At 41.2% G+C, this 19,119-nt stretch overlaps 1 protein-coding gene and 1 long non-coding RNA gene across 4 annotated transcripts; one reads left to right on the top strand and one right to left on the bottom strand.

Moving 5' to 3' along the window:
- Window positions 1-3,802: 3,802 nt before the first annotated feature.
- LOC112570277 (bile acid-CoA:amino acid N-acyltransferase-like) lies at window positions 3,803-15,554 on the bottom strand. Its single transcript, XM_025248657.1, has 10 exons — window positions 14,872-15,554; window positions 14,121-14,450; window positions 13,661-13,930; window positions 12,868-13,037; window positions 11,413-11,527; window positions 11,180-11,187; window positions 10,872-10,957; window positions 5,977-6,055; window positions 5,417-5,621; window positions 3,803-4,427 (listed from the first exon to the last, which is right to left on the bottom strand). The coding sequence occupies exons 1-10, from the start codon at window positions 14,879-14,881 to the stop codon at window positions 4,231-4,233; spliced, it is 1,470 nt and encodes a 489-aa protein (XP_025104442.1). The 5' UTR covers window positions 14,882-15,554; the 3' UTR covers window positions 3,803-4,230.
- Window positions 15,555-16,035: 481 nt separating this feature from the next.
- On the top strand, window positions 16,036-18,328 carry LOC112570630. Of its 3 annotated transcripts, XR_003100668.1 has the most exons (4): window positions 16,036-16,289; window positions 16,630-16,776; window positions 17,255-17,311; window positions 17,964-18,328. It is a non-coding gene; the product is annotated as an uncharacterized LOC112570630 (long non-coding RNA). The 3 variants fall into 3 exon arrangements; XR_003100666.1 differs by having other exon boundaries at window positions 16,630-17,311; XR_003100667.1 differs by having other exon boundaries at window positions 16,630-17,311; window positions 17,567-18,328.
- Window positions 18,329-19,119: the final 791 nt, after the last annotated feature.

The raw sequence follows: 19,119 nt of genomic DNA, 5'->3' as shown, positions 1-19,119 counted from the left end.
CTATCATGCAAACAGTGTAAATGACATATTGTAATCATCATTGAAAGGGATGGGGGAAAATTGTTATTTTACACCGAGTCAGCATCTAAGGGTATGTGACGAATGAGGCGGGGAGAAGGATGGGCCTAACTCTCCCTAGGGCTCACCCGACTTTCGTCCTCTCACATCCACTCACCCGCCTATTCGCACGTCCGCACGCGAACGCACTGACAATCACACTCACCCGCTTGCGCAAACACGACCTACAACACGGTTACACAGCAAAAATAATTAAAATCACAAGAAACACAACAAGGACGCACTATGGGTCTCTAAATAAGCACTTTGACATCAGGTGAGTAAAGGTTAGATAAAGCAAAAAAAAAAAAACACTTTCCTCTCTGTGTCTGTGTCCGACGAACTCTCTCCCGGACGCGTACACCTCCCCAGTCTTGAACGCAGCTGGGAACACGGCAGTGTCCTCGCGACTGGCTGCCGCTCGACAACCAGTAGTGGACAGCCTCAGAATTGCATTGCCACACTACTGCCACTACTGGCGGAGATCCACGGGTCGCACACCGTTGCCCCAGGCAACGAACGATGGCGAGGACGTTGGAGGTGAGTCTTCCGACTCACTGTTCCTAGCCCACTGGACCTGCTGCTCCTCCGGTTGCCCCAGGTAACGGACAACAGATGCAGTGGCGATCTCAGGTGGTCGGGCACCGGCTCCAGACGACCAAGCTGGTTCATGACAGCCTATATCACGGAATACATCACGGCAAGGTAGCCAGCCCTGTAAATAAATGTTCGTGCAGAAAAAGAACAGCGTTCCCTAGACGAGAGCTGAACCCATGACAATCAACCTTCTCTGTATTGGTGACAGGCGCTAACCGCTGCGACACCGGACCGTTCGCATTGAAAGGAAATATGGAAAAACACGGTTTTGTGATCAATCATGCTGTTAGGTCACATTTGTCATTGATGACGCCCCGTCTCCAGCTCATGCAAGGCCCTGCCTGGTCAAGGCTTCTTACCCTTGTACTACTTGCAAATTAAATCACCTACAGAAAGGATCGCTTTTACACATGAAAGAGTTTCATATTCAAGTAAAATGTAAAAGCATTTATAACAGAATAAGGACCCACTGACATTAACTCACCTTCACCAGGTAGAGCGTTTCCATTTTTTGTAAATACACTGAGAGAGGTCATTCTCTTTTGTCCAATGATCTGAAAACAAAAGTCCCGATGCATCGAAGATGCTGCTACCTTACATCCGATCTCATCACGTCTTTATATGTAATGCTATACATATGAATGAAAATGCCTTTAAATCACTGTAAAATACAGGGACAAGGCGTTACTTGGGATGCAGGGGACGTCATGCACCATGCCTAGATCTAACCCATTAAAAATACAAATATTGGGATCAAACAAAACTCACTCGTCGAAATGACTTCGCTGATTTACCATCAGTTGGTCCTGACATCTTTGAATGAAAAGTGTTGAGAAACAATGACAGCAAGAAGTCGCAATGGCGCCAACAATCGAAAAATACTTTTGGCAGAGTTACCGTTCCTGGTATTAATGGCGGGTGGAAAACGAGACAATAATTTATCTTCGTATAATTTGCTCTATAATATAATGACCTTCATTGAATAATAGAAGTGCATTCAGATATTAACTTTCCAACCATTCATTTATATATTGCATTTCAAATCTCCAACTTATTTTTGTCCTAAAGATCTACCGCTTAGAGAAGGCTCTTGGAACTCGCATAAATGGAAAAAATTCACAACTGTCAATTAATTAAATTCTAATTTATCGTATTAAAAACATATTAATTAAAACAACGCTGTCTCTACCACCAATTATCCGCTTTTGAAACTGGTCCGAATTTTTGGGCCAACCCCAGTAACTCAGAGACCTGCCAGAAGTTTGCAGGTTCTGTGTGACTGACGAGGAGCTGCTAGGGAAGGTCTTGCTAAGTGTTGTGATGACGTGCATTAGGTGCACCACGATGATGATGATGATGATGATGATGATGATGATGATGATGATGATGATTAAGAATTGTGCTCAGTTTGCCTTCTGCGTTTTAAAATTTCAGCGATCTCTTTATTTTGCGAGATCTACAGTAAAATATGAGTGATTATCACGACAGTTAAAATATCCAGTGCTTTTCGATATCCCATCCGTTCGGCAAATGCTGCGTCATCAAAAATATTATCCGACCGCCAGTGAGATCCCGGATAACCGTGACGTCAGATGAGTATATACTACTCTGAGCACCAAGCCCTGATCTCAGAGCAGCATACAGTGGTCCTAGAGCAGCACATGGTGCTCTGTCAGTCAGGTCTCTGATATTTCTGATGTGTGGTCAGTATCCGAGAGATGAGGTCCTCCACATCAGCAGGGCCATCAGCGCATGCAGTCGAGGAGGTCGCTTGGAGGACATGGCGCCGCTGGTGAGGACGGCGGCAGGACGGGTGGACAGATGAAGACCCAAACCGGTCGTGACAGGTCGACCGACAGAAAAACTCGCTGGCTGCCAGGGTCCCGGTCTAACACCGTCCCTCACTGCCCGTTGCTGGAGGACGACTGTCCAAAAGCGACAGAAAAACGCGCTGGAAGAAAGAAAGTGAAAAAGGGGGACGCAGCACGATACATTGACAGTATACTAGTCTTCTATTTAACGTATTTCTCTCTCTCTCTTTTAATCGTGAATGCTGAAAGTAAAAGGTTTGCTTGCCTTACCACACTTGTAAATAAATGTTTTGTCTTTAATTTTTTTTTACTCACTGTCTTATAGTCTCTGAATGACAAAGTAGAAGGAAGCATATTGTGAAATGTTACAGCGTAATAATTAAACGTGCTGACATACTATATATATATAGGTATTAACACATCCTGTACACGTGTGTGCAGCTCATTAGACACCTACGGTGTCTGCATCAGCTTCATAATTGTGACATGCCCGATTTGGCATAAATAACAACTGTTTCCACACAACTGAAAGCTCAAATACTCAAATACAAAAATTTAGCAATTACAGGATTGCTCTCCCTTGATGCGCAATCAGTTCAAAGGTCGAATTAAGGTTTTCAGTTCAATCTGCAGTCAAAGCCTGCTTTAGATTAGAGGCCTTAGGAAATGTTTTATCAGGAATAAACAGGTCAAGATGTGGGTTGCAATATCTTATGCTTCCCTCGCTGATTGTTTCTGAACTGTCCCAACCGTCTAATAATTATAACAAGTCTGTCCCTGTAAAAGCTTAAATTTCAAGTTTAAAAGCCTGGGTTTTGCTTGTATGCTTTTGTGGGTTCTGTCATTTGGATTTTCTTGCCGCTCTGTCCATACTGTGTCAGACTGAGTAGTTTGTAAGTCAGGTTTATAACTCATTCTCTCTGTCAGTTCTCTTTTAAAACTAGTGTGTGCAGTGTAAGAAGATGCTCGGCTTTTTTTTTTTTTTTAATACAAACTCCATACTGATTGTGAACGGTCACATTCTTGTCTCCTCAGTGTTTATAATATATAGTTAGAAAGAACACAATAATTCCTCAAGTACAGTTTGCTAGGGTGGATCGAGTGGGACGATTTCACCAAATGTACCTCTTCCTATCTAAATAGTTCCATCTGAGCTCCACAATAATAAAAGGTTACATTTCAGCATTTGGGGAGAGTGTTGACATTAAAACCCACTGAAATGACTGTGTGCATGCCGCAATGTTTGTATGGCTGCACATGTGTGCAAAATGTTGTCGTTCATCCACCCATGCATGGTCTTGTACCACACTTCTCCACACAGAAATAACAGTTGAAACTATTTAACGATGCTGTGTGTTTAATCCATTTAGACTGCAAGACAAAACAACCTGCTGTAACAAGAGTACAAAAAAGATCAGTTTCATCAGTATTTAGTGGAATGGAATCCAATGTGCTTGTTTGCATATGTGCACAAGCACACACACACTCACAAAATGAAGTCCCTTGGTTTATTTTTGTTCTTTCAAGGTAATAAAATATCAAACACAGTTTTTATTTTAAAAAAAATCTTTTTTACAAGCATAGCTGAGCAAGAAAGCAATAAACATTATTTTTCTGCTATTTATATATTTATAAAATAAATGTCATATTAAAATCAAATTTACCATTGTCAGTACGGGTTTGAAGTAAAATGTATTAGTGCTGTTCTGTTACTTTAAGATTGGAGCTGCAGTTCAGCTTTCTTAGTTATTCTTGGGTAGATAAACTAACATATCTTGGAGTCAAATAGCTTCTCCTTGCTCTCTTTACATGGAGGACTTTTCCACAGCTGAGCACGTAACCACCTTGCTGCTCTTTGTTTCTGTGTCAGGATGGTTTTCAGGAACAAAACAGCTCTTTGCCAGCCATCCAACTGAGCAGTTGCATGAGGCACTGGACTTCCTTCCCACAGACCATGTTGATCTGAAACAGCATGTCGTTAATCGTACTTGCTAAGTACTTCTTGTTCACCTCAGTCATTCTGCAAGGTGGACAGAGTTAAATAAAATAAAGACCAGCTTCAAATGCAATTTCTATGACAGCACTCTCTTTTGCAAACACTGATAAAATTGTAGATTTAAAGTGATGTACTAAATAACTGTATTATTTACTCATTAAATAACAATTTTAAAATATTATTTGAACTCACTCTAGTGTTTAACATGTTTTACATCAAACAAGTGTTTTTATTCTTTAAAGTGACATTAACTATGGCTGATGAAGTATCTCAAAAAATATTTGGAAGTGTAACTTTTAATGGATTTAATCATGGACGTGTATAGAGGAACTGTTATCATTCTGCCGAGACCAACACTTTAGCCTTTTTGCGAAGTTCTCTGTTAGTATAGGCAAGCCTAAACAATGAACGTGACTAAACCGGAAGCTTTGTATACACCAGCCTCGTTTTAGTAGTTAACTGAGGAAAAAATCGTCTGCAAGCAGTCTATTAATATAAGTTGGTGAGCTAAGCTGATGAAATATCTCAGAGAATCAGACATTGACAATCGTTTTTTCAAATCACTATACACACTGTAAAGCTGGGTTCCTTTAGTGAGAAAGTGCTTTCACCCTGAGGTGATTTCACACTATGAATGGATGGAACTGGAGTATCTGAAGAAAATCCCCCAAATAGCGGACCAGTTCACAGGCGTTGTATACAGAGAGAGACGATATCAACCCAGGTCTCTGCAGTTGTGACAAATGTGTATTTTAACAATTGTGCTAGTGGACCCCAGATGCTGTAATTCATCTGTGAGCTACTTGAAGTAACTCTTAAAGTTATTGCTAGAGTCTCTTCCAAAAAGTATTCTTTTCTTCAACGCCAATCTGTACATTATACTTGTGCAAAAGTTTTATTTTGAACCACAAATTATCTGCACATTTCTGTTCATCATGAATTAACTCAAGCTTACTTGACAGTGCAGGGCTAAAGCAATACAGGCAGTGTGGTGAGTAAGGTGGCTCCAGCAGATGGCCTGTACCAGGGTACACAACTACATTTATCTTGTGTTGTTTGTCCTCAGGGTAGCAGTCCTTGAGATCTAGCAACCACTGAGTCTGCAACTGTCCATCATCATCACCACACAGACATAGGATGTGGGCCTCGCTCTTCCACACCTATTTAGTAAAAGTCACAATCCAGAACAGAATTATGACACACAAGCCTCACATGATATATGCTGATGTAATTTCTTTATACATATATATCAGCAAAACACATATTTTGTTATGAATGCAAAGACATTTTATTTTAAATAATAAGGTTGTTCACAATGGATGCTCTAAGTACTGATCAATTACAGCTCAAAGAGCAGCCTTCCATGTTTAACAAAATAAATAAAGAGTCTAAAATAAGCATGAGCATCAAGTATACATGAACCAAATATAACAGAGAACTAGATGGGTTGTGGTATTTGGCACCATGGATTTGCGTGTAGATCATGACAGAATACCTCAAGATTGATTTACTTACTGGTATGAAATCTTCTCTTGTGTATTCAAGTGGACCTATGAAGACATAGCCCATTTCTTCACATTTAACAACATCTGGGCTATACCAAGTAAGTAAACAGAAAGAAAACAGAAGTTTAAAAATCTGTACACTACAGAGTTGTTAAGAAACTATCTCTCTCTTGTCTTCTCCAAGCAAAACAGCTGTGAGGTAAACAAATGATAGCATTGCTAGCCATGTGTTGATTGAGCCTATATATATTTTATGCTAGTCAAATACAAATACAAAAAAATCTGCATTAATCATTTTTAGGAAATTGTTTTGTCTGCTGTCTAACATTAAAGCATCACATTACATGAAACAGCAACAAATGCTATTATTGAAGGTCTAGATTCTAATTCTCCATTTGTAATCATTTATGCTGGCACTTATAGTCTGTCTCACATTTATTAAACATCTGTCTTCATTCAAGCTAGTACCTGAACTCTGCATGAACAACCCGTGAGCTCATCCTGGATACAACAGGCTAAATATAGGCTCTAGTTGTTCTATGCCCTTGGTAGAACCAAGGTTATTGTCCTGAGCAACCCTTAGGAGTGCTACAGGCTCGACATATTCAGCCCTAATGTCAACTGCCCTGTCACACAACACTATCTGTTTCTGTAATGAGAATTGCCCATGAGAGAACCACGTGTTTTAACTGCTTGCATTGAATCAGGTTGGAAGTGATGAACTCAGGTTTTGAGTTACTAATCTGCGGTGGAAATTCTCATGGTCAGCCTGGAAGCTTGCTAGAAGTGTCCTGAAAATGTCAACCCTTTGCAGCTTTTCCTCTGGTGTCAGGTCAGCATTCTTGGGACCCATATTGCAGACAGCTTGCTCACCCCCAAGATCTCAGTTAAAATAGTGTGGACTGAACTAGAACTAGTGCCTGTGGGCTTGGTTATCGGCTGAACAGTAAGACGTCTGTCATCCTATGGTGAATGGCATCAACGTGATCATCAGTGGTTGAGGTTTTTGGACGACCTGACCAAGGGCCATCTTCTGTGCTGACCCGCGCTTGAATTCAGCAGCCCATTGTTCACAGTTGTAGAGGAATGGAAATCGTCAACAAGTGTCTGTATCATGTCCTCGTGGATTTCCTTGGGTATTATACCTTTCTTTTGCAGATACTTTATGACTGCTCGAGCCTCTCAGTTCAGTTATGCCCTTCGCCCCTCCTGGTGCATAGGCCATCGACGGCCGCCCTCCAACGCCTCCTGTCCTGGGCTACGTCACCAGCTGACCCCATCCAAATCCGGTGAGCTTGGTGTCGGCGGCGAGGTCCCGTCTCCAGGTTTTCTCGCTTCCTCGCTTCTCTTTCCCTGGGGGTTCCACGTCAGCGACTGTCTTGTGACGTTGGATGTTGGTTTCCTTAGGTGTGCCCTAGCCAACCCATCTTCTCCGCAGGATTTCCTCCTCTATGGGCTGTTGTTTCGTTCTCTGCCACAGGTCGGTGTTGCTTATCCTCTCTGGCCAGTGAATTCTGAGGATTCTGCGCAGGCACTGGTTGACAAACGTTTGGATTTTCGTTGTGCCTTGCATCCTCCAGTTTCTGCTCCGTATAGTAGGACTGACTTGACGTTGGAGTTGAAGAGACGGATCTTTGTCGTTTTTAGCCTATGCTCCCGGAGCTCCAGACTTTCCAAGCTTTATGAAAGCGCTCTTGCCTTGTTAATTCTTGTCTTTACGTCTGTCCTCCTGTTTGTCCACCACACTCCCAAGGTAGGTAAAGGTGTCGATTCTTCTAGCAGCTCCCATCCAACCTGATTGGCTCTTCGCAGTCAGTGTTGACCTTCAGGATCTTGGTCTTGCCTTATGGATGTGTAGCCACTTGTGCGAGGCTGACTGGATCTCTGATGTCTTTTCTTGCATCTGTCGGTGGCTGTGGGACAGGAGTGCCAGATCGTCTGCAAAGTCAAGGTCGTCTAGTTGGTTCACAGAGTCCACTGGATTCCATTTCGCTTTCATTGGTGGCTTGCTTCATCACCCAGTCGATTGCGATCAGAACAGCAACGGTGAAAGCAGGCAGCTTGCCTGACCCCTGTCTCACCTCGAAGCTTCTTGTTAGCTGTCTTTCATGCACTACTCGGCACGTCATTCCTCATATGAGTTGCGGATCAGGTTGACGATCTTCCTCGGGATGCCATAGTGTCTCAGCAGTTTCCCACAAGCGTCTCTCGGCCACACTGTCGAATGCCTTCTCGTAGTCCACGAAATTGACGTAGAGAGGCGAGTTCCACTCTATAGACTGTTCTACGATGATCCGCAGTGTTGCTATCTGGTCTGTGCACGATTGTCTTGTCTGAAGCCTGCCTGCTGCTCTCGAATATCTGGTCCACTGGCCCTTCAGTCTCTCCAGTATGACTCTGTTGAAGACCTTGCCAGGCACGGACAAAGAGTGATGCCTCTGTAGTTCTCGCATCGGCTGAGGTCCCCCTTCTTGGGGATCTTTATGAGATGTCCTTCTTTCCAGTCTGCCGGGACCTGTTCTCTTTCCAAACCCTCTCAAACAGTCTGTGCAACATGTTGACGGATAGGTCAGGGTCGGCTTTCAGTGCCTCTGCTGGTATTCGTCTGGTCCTGGGGCTTTACTATTCTTCAGTTGTGTTATGGCTCTTCTGATCTCGGTTTGGTTGGTTTGTTGCAGTTGATCGTAGGTCTCTCGCTGCTTCTTCGATGTCTGGTGGATTTTCTGGTGGTGGTCGGTTGAGCAATTCCTCAAAGTGTTCGGCCCATCTGTTCAGCTGCTGGTCTGTTCCCATCAGTGTGTTGCCGTCTCTGCCCTTGACTGGTCGCTCTGAATGTCTAATCTTTCTGTCAGCTTTTTGGTCGTATCGTACAGTCCTCTTCATGTTCCTACTTGCTGCTGCTCTTCTGCTTCTGTTGCTAGCTCCTCTATGTGGTTCCTCTTGTCTTGTTTGATGCTCCGCTTCACTTCGGCATTCGCTGTGCTATACTCTTTCTGCGCTATTGCCTTCTCCGATCTAGTTTACTGTTGTTGATTCAGTTTTCTTTCTCTTTCTTTCGAGGATCTTCTTCTGTGTTTTCTGGTGTGATCATTCTTTCTGTTTTGGTTTCCTTCTTCCAAGGACTTCCTCGCATGCTGTATTGAAAGACTCTCTGATGTTGTTCCACTGGGTCTCGATATTTGGGGGTGTCTCTTCGTCAAGTAGTTCTTGGAGTGCTTGAAATCTGTTGTGGACTGCTGTCTTGTATTCTTCTTTCATCTTGGGGTCTTCAGGTAGTTCACGTTGTATCTTGCTTTTCTTCTTTCGTGGTCTGTCCAGTTCTTCTTCAGCTTTAGTTTAAGCTTTGCTGTCACAAGGTGTGGTCGGACGCCACATGCTCTCTCTTGACCCTGACATCCATCAACGAATCTTCTGAACTTTTTTGCGATGCATATGTGGTCTATTTGGTTCTCTGTCACATGGTCTGGTGAAACCCATGTTGCTCGTGGATCTTCTTGTGTGGGGACACGCTTCCACCAATCACGTAGTTGTTCATGGCACAGATGTCAGCAACAGCTCCCCGTTTGTCGTTCATGTCTCCTAGACCGTGTTTCCCCATCACTCTCTTCATATCCTGTATTGTCTGCTCGAATCTTAGCATTGAAGTCTCCCATGAGGATATTGATGTCTCTGTCACTCAGTCTGTTCAGGATGCTCTGCAATTCGTCGTAGAAGTGCTCCTTGGCGTCTTCACTGCTGTCGTTGGTTGGGGCATAGCACAGGATCACATTCATCTTTAGTCTCTTCTTCTTGTAGAGAAGGACGCTGTGATGAATCGGGGACTCTTGCCTCCCAGCAATAAGCGCCTTACTGTGCTTCCTTCTCCAGCATGAACAGCTACGCCTCTGTGTGTGGTGCGCCGTCTTCCTCATGCCCGAGAAGAGGATCAGCTCGCCTGTTGCCAATCGCTGTTGTCCTGACTGCGTCCACCTAGTTTCACAAGTCGAGGAGTGACAGTTTGTAGTCTCGCATTTCTGCTGCTATCTGGGCTGCCTTTCCTGCCTCGAACATAGTGCGCACGTTCCACGTGCCCATGGAAAGTGTTTTCCTGGTCGATAGAAGGGTGGTCGGTGTTGTAGCTTCCGAAGATCTGCTTTTCAACCGCAACACGTCATACTCCTCTAGGTGGAGGCCCTTCCTCTTCCAGGACTGTTGGCCATTGTTTGCTGTTGTCGATGTTTTTGTAGCAAGGGTTTGTTTTACGGGGTGGGGGTGCTAGCCCCAAGCCCAACCCTCCTCCTTTTTCAGCCGGGCTTGGGACCGTCCTTGGCGGAGTTGCTCGAGCCTCTAATTGTCCATTTTTACATTTGTTGCATTACCCTTCCCCTTTGTATCTGTCTCACGTACACACAAATTAATACTGAAATCTGTATTAGTGTGTCTAGTTTTATAAGACATGGTAGTGTGATACCACAACAAGAATGTTCAGCTATAGCTCTGTTTTCTGGGTGGAGCTTAGAACTTTTTGAACGACCCTCGTATATTAAAGGCAGATTGAATCTGTCGTTGCTTCAAGTAAATTTTCAAATTAGAGAAACCTATTTAGACATAGTGTTGCCGTCCATTACTTTTAAATCAATCGTGTGATTATCTGCCTAGTATATTCAGCTGATTCGACCTGTTTTTCATATTATATTTTCCTCTTACAGTGATTGAGCATCTCTTATACTATTATCTCCTTTGGTTTGCTACCATATAGTACTTACAAAGAATTAATTTTTAAGCACATAAAATTGTACATAGCTGCTTTTATAAATAAATGTATTGCACAGATATAAATGCAAATGGTCATGTGCAAAAGCATGTGAACATATGTGCCTAAACACAAACACATTTTTTAGTATTCCTTTTTCTGACACAACTTACTATTTGCTTTTTATAAATAACTTCCCTTGATGCCACAAATCATACTTAGCAAGGGGAGGTCCATTAATATTCACAACTGCTTTTACCTGAAACAAATTTACTCAAATTACTGCTTGTTGACTTTCCTTACTTTGACATTAACCTATTATATATGATGAAATAAGGTTATTTAGAACTGACTGACAATAACTGATCCTCTGTAAAACAATTTTCTTGTCCTTCTAAGTGTCCTTCTGTGTGCATGGCCAATCTATCTTTACCTGCTGTTATCTTCCTTTATGCCACTGAGGTGAAGAGATTGAAGCTACATAACAGACTGACAATAACAATGATACATCAACAAAGTGAAAGCAATGTTGTTATCAGTGTCGTGCCACCTACAAATAACTAGCACTGTTGATGTTTCACTCTTTCTGAGAAAGTTATTTATGTAAATTTCTTAAATAATAAGAAAATAAATACCTCCAGCAATTCAGTTCTGTGTGAGCAGATTACATATGTGTATGCCAAAATGCCAAAAAACACGGTAAACACATCCTACCTGTGGACACAGGCATGCCATACACAGTGCAAGCATGCCACCGTAGGAAAGTGCCAATCACACCAATGCCACCAGGAATTACTGCTGGGTGAGAGCTCAACCATCTGGCAGCTTCCTTTTCAATAGCAAGATTGAATTATAATCTTTGGTGCAGCTACTAAACACCACCAAAAATTCTCCTACTGCCAGTGTTGAAACTAATGTTAAATACTTCCTTTCAGAAACATTCAAACAAAATTCACTCATTATTATTTAAATTTTCCTCTGAATTCAGTACCTAATAATAATACTGGCGCTTTTCCAAAACTGCTCAGAGTGCTTTAGAGCTGAAAAACTATAAACAGGTCAACTGTAAATAAACTAAATACACACTAACATTCACACACCCATAGCATAAATACAGTCACACTTTGTGTCAGCCAATAGTCAGGGCATGGAATGGTGGAGTCAGTGATTTTGAAAAATGAGGTAAGTTTAGACTTGAAGGTGATCAAAGAATCAGTGTGACAAAGGCTGACAGATAATTTATTGCAAGTTGATGGGGCTTGATAGGAAAAATACTTTTGCTCATTCCTCTTTTTCTTAGTGAGAATGAAAAAAGTGTGGTGCCAGAAGATGAACAGAACAATCGTGAGGGAGTATAAAACTGCAGAATAAGTCGGAGTGGGGAGTTTTAAATTAATACCAAAAGAGTGTAAAAGTATAGAATGATGAGCTGAGTAATATGCTGCTGACAAGTCTTACAACACAAGAAAAGACACTTTGTTATCATCAGCGCTAGACAGCAAATTATTGACAATCTTAAAAAGTGCATATTCTCAGCTATGGACCTTTATATAAGCATACTGGAGTGAACTGATTTATATCTATGTGTACAAGATGCTGAAAAGAACAATCTTTTAAAAATGTAAAATTCAGTGCTGAATTCGGTACTTTCAGTGCTGGTCTGTAATTGCTGAAACACTGAGATCTAGAGGCAGTTTCTGTCATGAGTGGGTGAGCAGTAGCTAACTTGAACTCAAGAGGAAAGTGACCAGATGTGAGAGAAGCATTTATGATAAGAGTAATTTGTGCATTTTCAGAGGATGTCAAAGCACTCAGCAAGCAGGACAGAAGAGAACGGGATCAAGGACCAGTGATTTGAGGCTGCTACTCAGACACACATCCTTAAGAACTATTGTGTGACTGGCTCAAAGCATTACAATTTATAGGACCACTGTTAACTGAATCCATGAATCTGACACTAGTGAAGGTAAAAAGTAGCAACTCCAGCTGCTGGCAGATCAACAAAATTAAATTAGCGAAGAAATGAGCAAACTTCTGTGCAAGCTGTGCAGGAAATAGTAATGGTATGGTGGTTGGTGTGAGTGTAATACTAGCATTAGCATTTGTATCAGCAACAGCAGTGATGGTGATGTTGCTGTGCTTTTCTATATCAGCGGATGCTACTGGTACCTGAAAGTATTCCAGTCGAATGTCAGTGATGTCTTCTGGAAGATCCTGATACTTGAAATAAGCTAAGGCCAGTGTTGCAAAGCCTCTTGTTGCCAACAACCCAGCTCGCGCATCACGAAGGGTACCTGCTCCTCCATACATGTCAATCACACCCGGAAATGGACCATTACCTAGCAAGGAATAATAATAATAGGTACTTTAAACACAAAGCATCAAGTTAATTACACTCTCTGTGCAAACCAATAATGATAAAGATAACAGCCAGTGAACAGTGAGGTACTATAGACACACTGAACAACATAAAGATGAGGTACAAGAGTAGAAGGTACAGCAATGGATGAAGGTATGAAGGGATGTAGATACTATAAACAGTGTAAGATAGAGTCATTACATGATGGTTGGCATGACAGACAGTATTGCCAGGGAGTTAAGGATAGTAAGTCAGGGATAGTACTTTGTGAATAGATATGTTTTCACAGAGCATGTGAATGTAGCCTTGTAGTCCGAGTGGCAAATGTGGTGTGGAAGAGAGTTCCAAATGTGGTTGGTCTTTGTCATGTTTTTATGTGAATTTTGTATTTAACCATGTGTATAAATGTCCTTTCTTATTATCAGCTTTGTTAACATCTTTGTTATCATTTACAAAAAATAAAAAAAGTATTAGTCTTTTTTCTTTCATCCCTATAACTTTACTTTTCTCTGATACAAGATCATTCCCTTCAGTGTTTAAGTCTGCAAAATGTCTGATAATATTTTCATGGCAAGCTGTTGTCAGAAAAGATTAGGTACACACCTGGTGGCCATAACAGAGCGCCTCTAATATTTCCCTCCTTGATTTCAATCCTCTTTACGTCTGGTGCTTTGCATAGACGTGTGATGGTACAAGTACACAAAGGTGTGATTGTCTTCATGGCAATGCTGGATTCATCCACCGTAATGTGGCCAGAGAACAGAGCCAGGTTTATGAGAATTGGCTCTTGAACGTTTCGAATGGCCATGCAAACATCCTTTGGATGACCAGGCAAAGAACCCATACTCCAAAACAGACCCATGGAATCCACACCTAAATAATGACAATGAATATTACAGATGTGTAACAAGAAGTTTTTAATTGTAAAAACTATGGATAATTACACTGATAACTCTTATAGAAATATAAAAACCTAAATAATGACTAAGAAGAAAATTAACAACAACTGCTAACAAATAAAAACCAACATCACAGACGACTTTTTGGTGAAAAAGTACAAGACCTGTATAAGTTCCACTCAGTGAAGGATGTCTGTCCAAATCTATCTCTCCATTGGAGTCAGCATAGTATCGCCCACATGACACAAAGAGCTCATCTTTGCCACGCCATTTGAAATACATCCAAGCTTGCAGTGTAGCCATGCCATGGCTAGGAAGACCATGGATCCTGATGCTAACTTTCTGGTCAAAGATGGAAACACTGGGGCTTACACTTAATGTGCATAAATTATGACTGGAAGAGCCATTGACTGGAAGCAAAGCTGTTGAATTGCATCCCTGTTGTGTTGGATGGGCACCCAAGATCTTCCCAATATTGAGAAGACGGCAGCTAGCTGAAATGAAAGATAAAGACATGTCTGCTGTCCGTTTCTCATTAATGCTCTTCCGGCCAGGATTCTATTCATATTATTAGTAGTACTCTATCATATTCTTGTCAGTACACTGTCATTACTTTTGTTTGTACTCTATAATAACTCTTGTCCATAATCTATTACTACTCTTGTCACTACTCTGCTTGTGCCATGGTTATTAGTATTTATTAGTAGCACTCTACCATTACTCTTGTCACTCCTTGTGCAAGTAATCTTTTTCTAATTTGCTTATACTAGGTCTGTAACTGTTTTATTTATACAAGGACTCTAAAAAATGCTTTGTTTATACAAAGACTATAATATTCTGTTTATTATACCAATTATTGATAATTTATTTAGACTGGACTTCACACAAATGAAAAAGGAAGAGAGCCAAACTCACGTGTATCCATTATCTCTTCTCGCCTTTCTGGTTCAGCTTCAAAATCTGACCATTGCAAATCTATAGTAGTCAAAACTTAAGAAGCAAGTGAATAACGTATGACAAGCATCCCTTTATATACGTGTATCTTGTGATATCCATTATCATACACAGTACTCACACAAGACAAGCGTGAAATATGCACACCCAGCTTGGTGAGAGCAGAACCAATTGTATGACGACAATGTCTGTTAGACTTCTGTTGTAGGCCACGTTGATGGGTCTACATCATGCCACTAGTTATTGTAAACTGCTAATAAGACACTGGACATCTGGATTTTTCACCTTTTCAATATTTCTTGTCTTTGATGATATAGTAGTCTTCTACTTTAACATATTTCTCCCTCTTTTAATCGAGAGTACTGAAAGTAAAAGGTTTGCTTGCCCTACACACTTGTAAATAAATTCTTGTTTGTCATGTGTTTCTTACTCACTGTCTAGTGTCTGAATGATAAAGTAGAAGGAAACATATTGTGAAATGTTACAGCGTAATCAAAGTGCTGACATACTATATATATGTATATGTATCTAGGTATTAAAACATCATGTAAGCGTTGCACGGGTGTGCAGCTCATTAGAGACCTACGGTGTGCATCAGCTTCAAGACTGTGACATAACTGATTTGGCGTAAATAACAACTGTTTACTCACAACTGACAGCTTGAAGTCAAATAATAAAAACTAAAATTTGTCAGATTACAGGATTGCTCTCCCTTGATGCGCATCAGTTCAAAGTCGAAAGGTTATCAGTTCATGCAGTCAAAGTCTGCTTTAGTTAGGAAATGTTTTATCGGGAATGAACAGAGCGAGATGTGGGTTGCCAGACCTTGTATCTCCCTCGTTGATTGTTTCTGAACTGTTCAAGCTAATAATTATAACACGTCTGTCCCTGTAAAAGCTTAAATTTCAAGTTTCAAAGCCTGGGTTTTGATTGTAAGCTTTTGTGGGTTCCGTCATGTGGATTTCTTGCCGCTTTGTCCATACTGTGTCACACTGAGTTGTTTGTAAGTCAGGTTTATAGTCGGATACTTTACAGTCGTGCAGCTCTGCCAGGTGAGGCACACATGTGACCTGCTGACAAGACTTTTCGTAGCTTGCACACAGCGACAGGTGAGCACGAGCTCTGGTCATGGTGAGCATCACAGCCTGCGGACTGCACGTGACCTGTTGACATGTGGGTAGAGCAGGTGAACCGCTGTTTGTGTTGTCTTGTCTGTGTTTATAGGATGTCGTGGACTCCCTGGTTGACTGATTATTTGCTTCTTTTGACACGGGCTGTGTATGGAACCAACAGGCTCCCCATCTATCATTTGACCATTTGTCCCTTGGTCACAGCCTCGAGTCGACTGGACTATGGCCCTGAGTCGATTTGATCTCCGGGTACAGAAATTACTTTCTTTTTTTCTTTTACTAATTAATAACACTCTCGTTACTCCTTGTTTGTAAACAAAGCTACTTGTTTTCAATGCAAATTAGTCAAGTGGTATATGTAGCCATCCCCCATTGTTATTAAGTAAAACTGGACGATGTACAAATAGAGAGTTCGAGATCCGCCATGAATAGGCATGCAGTATCGGGTACGGGTACCCAGGACCTCGAGTCTATCATGAGGCAAACTATAGGCAGTTGCCCAGGGCACACATATAGAGTGGGGTGCAGGGATGGTCTGCGGTATTTTTTTACAGCGATGTACGTTAGTGAAAAACATGAATGTTCACAGTATTACAGGAAAGCTTTGGGTCGCTGGACGGTAACATCACCTGCGAGGTGTGAGTCGCCAGGACAGCACCCACCCCACTGGCGGAGCCACATCTCAGGTGTAGACAGTCCAACTCGCAGGAAATGGAGGGAATCGAACGCGGCTCTGGTCAGACTTTAAATGGATGTTGTCATGCATGTTTGTAACTGGTTATGCCAAGTATGGTATATACAGTTTTTATCATATAAAAATAATTCCTTAATACAGAAGTATTATGACAGAGAAGGATCAGTATGGGATTATAGAACGACAAAGATAATCAAGAGGTAATGGCAGCTAGCGGAAGAAGAAGGAAACACCTGTACGAAACCTAGAGATTGTTTTGTTTGTGGCGACTACCAGGTGTTGACAGTGTCACCTGAGTAAGGTCGGGTGAGGATGGGACAGTGTGGCAAACACACCATCCACTCACTGCACTTCCTTGTCATTGCTTTTAATATTGAAGCTTGTATCTGTGTGTACAATAGGTTTTGCATTTCAATTGAAAGTGAGAGTGGAGAGACGGCGGGCCAGCCGCCGAGTGAAACTGAATATAAACTACAGTTGTGCGGCGATTTCCATCTTTGTTGTGTTCTTGTGCCACCAGCCCACCCTGGGTACCCAGCAGGGACTGGCGTGTTGTTACAAGTGCTGAAAATAAAAGGTTTGCTTGCACAACCACACTTGTAAATAAATAAAATTTTTGTAATGCTTCTTACTCACTGTCTAGTGTCTTTCACAACCACACTTGTAAATAAATAAAATTTTTGCAATGTTTCTTACTCACTGTCTAGTGTCTGAATGACAAAGTAGAAGGAAGCATATTGTGAAATGTTACAGCGTAATAAACGTGCTGACATACTATATATATGTATATATAGGTATTAACATATCCTGTAAGTGTTGCACGTGTGTTCAGCTCATCAGAGACCTCCGGTGTACATCAGCTTCATGACTGTGACATTCCTGATGGAATCTAATGTGTTTGATCGAGTGTACGCACACACACACACACACACAAATAATTTCCCGTGGTTTATTTTTGTTCTTTCAAGGTAATAAAATATCAAGCCAATTTTTATAAGAATCTTCTTTACAAACATAGCTGAGCAAGAAAACAATAAACATTTATTTTTCTGGTATTTATATATTTATGACATACGAGTTTTAATAAAATGTATTGCTGCTGTTTTGTACTTTTTACTAACTGCCATTTTCTCTAAACATAACTGTGAACAAAGTTTATCTTGCTTTTTAAATTGCCACTGGTCTGACAAGCCAAGGGCAATGTAAATAATGTTTTCTTCTCCACGCAGACAGGACCTGCTATGCAAGGCTGTCATGATGGCCACCTGATTGTTTTTAGCACATGCACAAGCTCTTTAGGAAGAACATAAAGAGAACAAGAAGGAGGAATTCTTCAGATGAGCAGTGATAGTGCTTTAACTGCATTGATACAATTCTATCTCAGTGTCTAGTATCTCTGGCTCAGCTGTAATATTTTGTGTGTGTCAATAAATATAGTAAAATCATGTTACAAAATATTAAACATAATAAATTTGCAAATTCAGGCAATTTTTAAAGAAGTTTGTTGAAGTATTTTCCCAATATTCAATCTACATAGACTGAAAGAAGTGTAAGTGAAATGTGCAAATGTAGATGTGTCACTGTATTCTTTTTTTTTTTATTATTAACAACATGCGCAAATACCATGTTAAATAAATAAATATAAAGGGCCTGTTGTTCAGCATCCTCTTTCATCCTGACAGTTCAAAATATTGAGGATGTGACAAAGGTTTGGTCTCTACAATGGATCATAAATCAGTTTTAATACTCTTTTTGGGAGGGTTTTTTGCAATATTTGTTGAAAATATGGGTGAAGTGTCCAGAAGTGTAGTTAAAAAAATAACTGCTCCTCTGGTTCTTGTGCCTGTGAAAAGTCAACACATTACAGAATGTCAGCGAAGTCTTACGGTCGGTAGAGGATGGTGGCGGTGAACTAGGAGACAAATTTGAAATTATTCATCAAACGGCGATAGGCAACTGCCGAAACCAAAGGCACAGATGGCAATCAATTTACAGAAATGAGATTTTCAAATACAAGCGGGGCGTTGATGGACTTCCTAAAGGCTATTCCTATAGACGCATATCAAGGGCTGACTTGTGACAGATGACTGGGCGACATCAATCATTCTGTGTTGTACTGCGTCAGTAAGGAAACAACACAAACAATTGTGTCAGATCCGCTCCGGACACGGAATAGTTGTCCCCACACTCCCTGATACCTAATGTGATGCATTCAGGACTGCAAATCTGAAGAACAGAATATACCAGTATCGCAAGTGTTAATGTCAATATTATCAGTTGTCGATGAAATACAAATGACAAATAAAAGTAATATTGCCTTGTAGATGATCTTAGTTGACAGAGCAGGGTATGATCGCTTGATTCTCAAAGTGACTTTTGAAGACT

This window comes from Pomacea canaliculata, linkage group LG8 (genome assembly GCF_003073045.1).
Source record: "Pomacea canaliculata isolate SZHN2017 linkage group LG8, ASM307304v1, whole genome shotgun sequence".
Taxonomy (NCBI): Eukaryota; Metazoa; Mollusca; class Gastropoda; order Architaenioglossa; family Ampullariidae; genus Pomacea; species Pomacea canaliculata.
The sequence above is the reverse complement of the archived record's forward strand: the minus strand, read 5'-3'. Positions and strand labels throughout refer to the sequence as shown.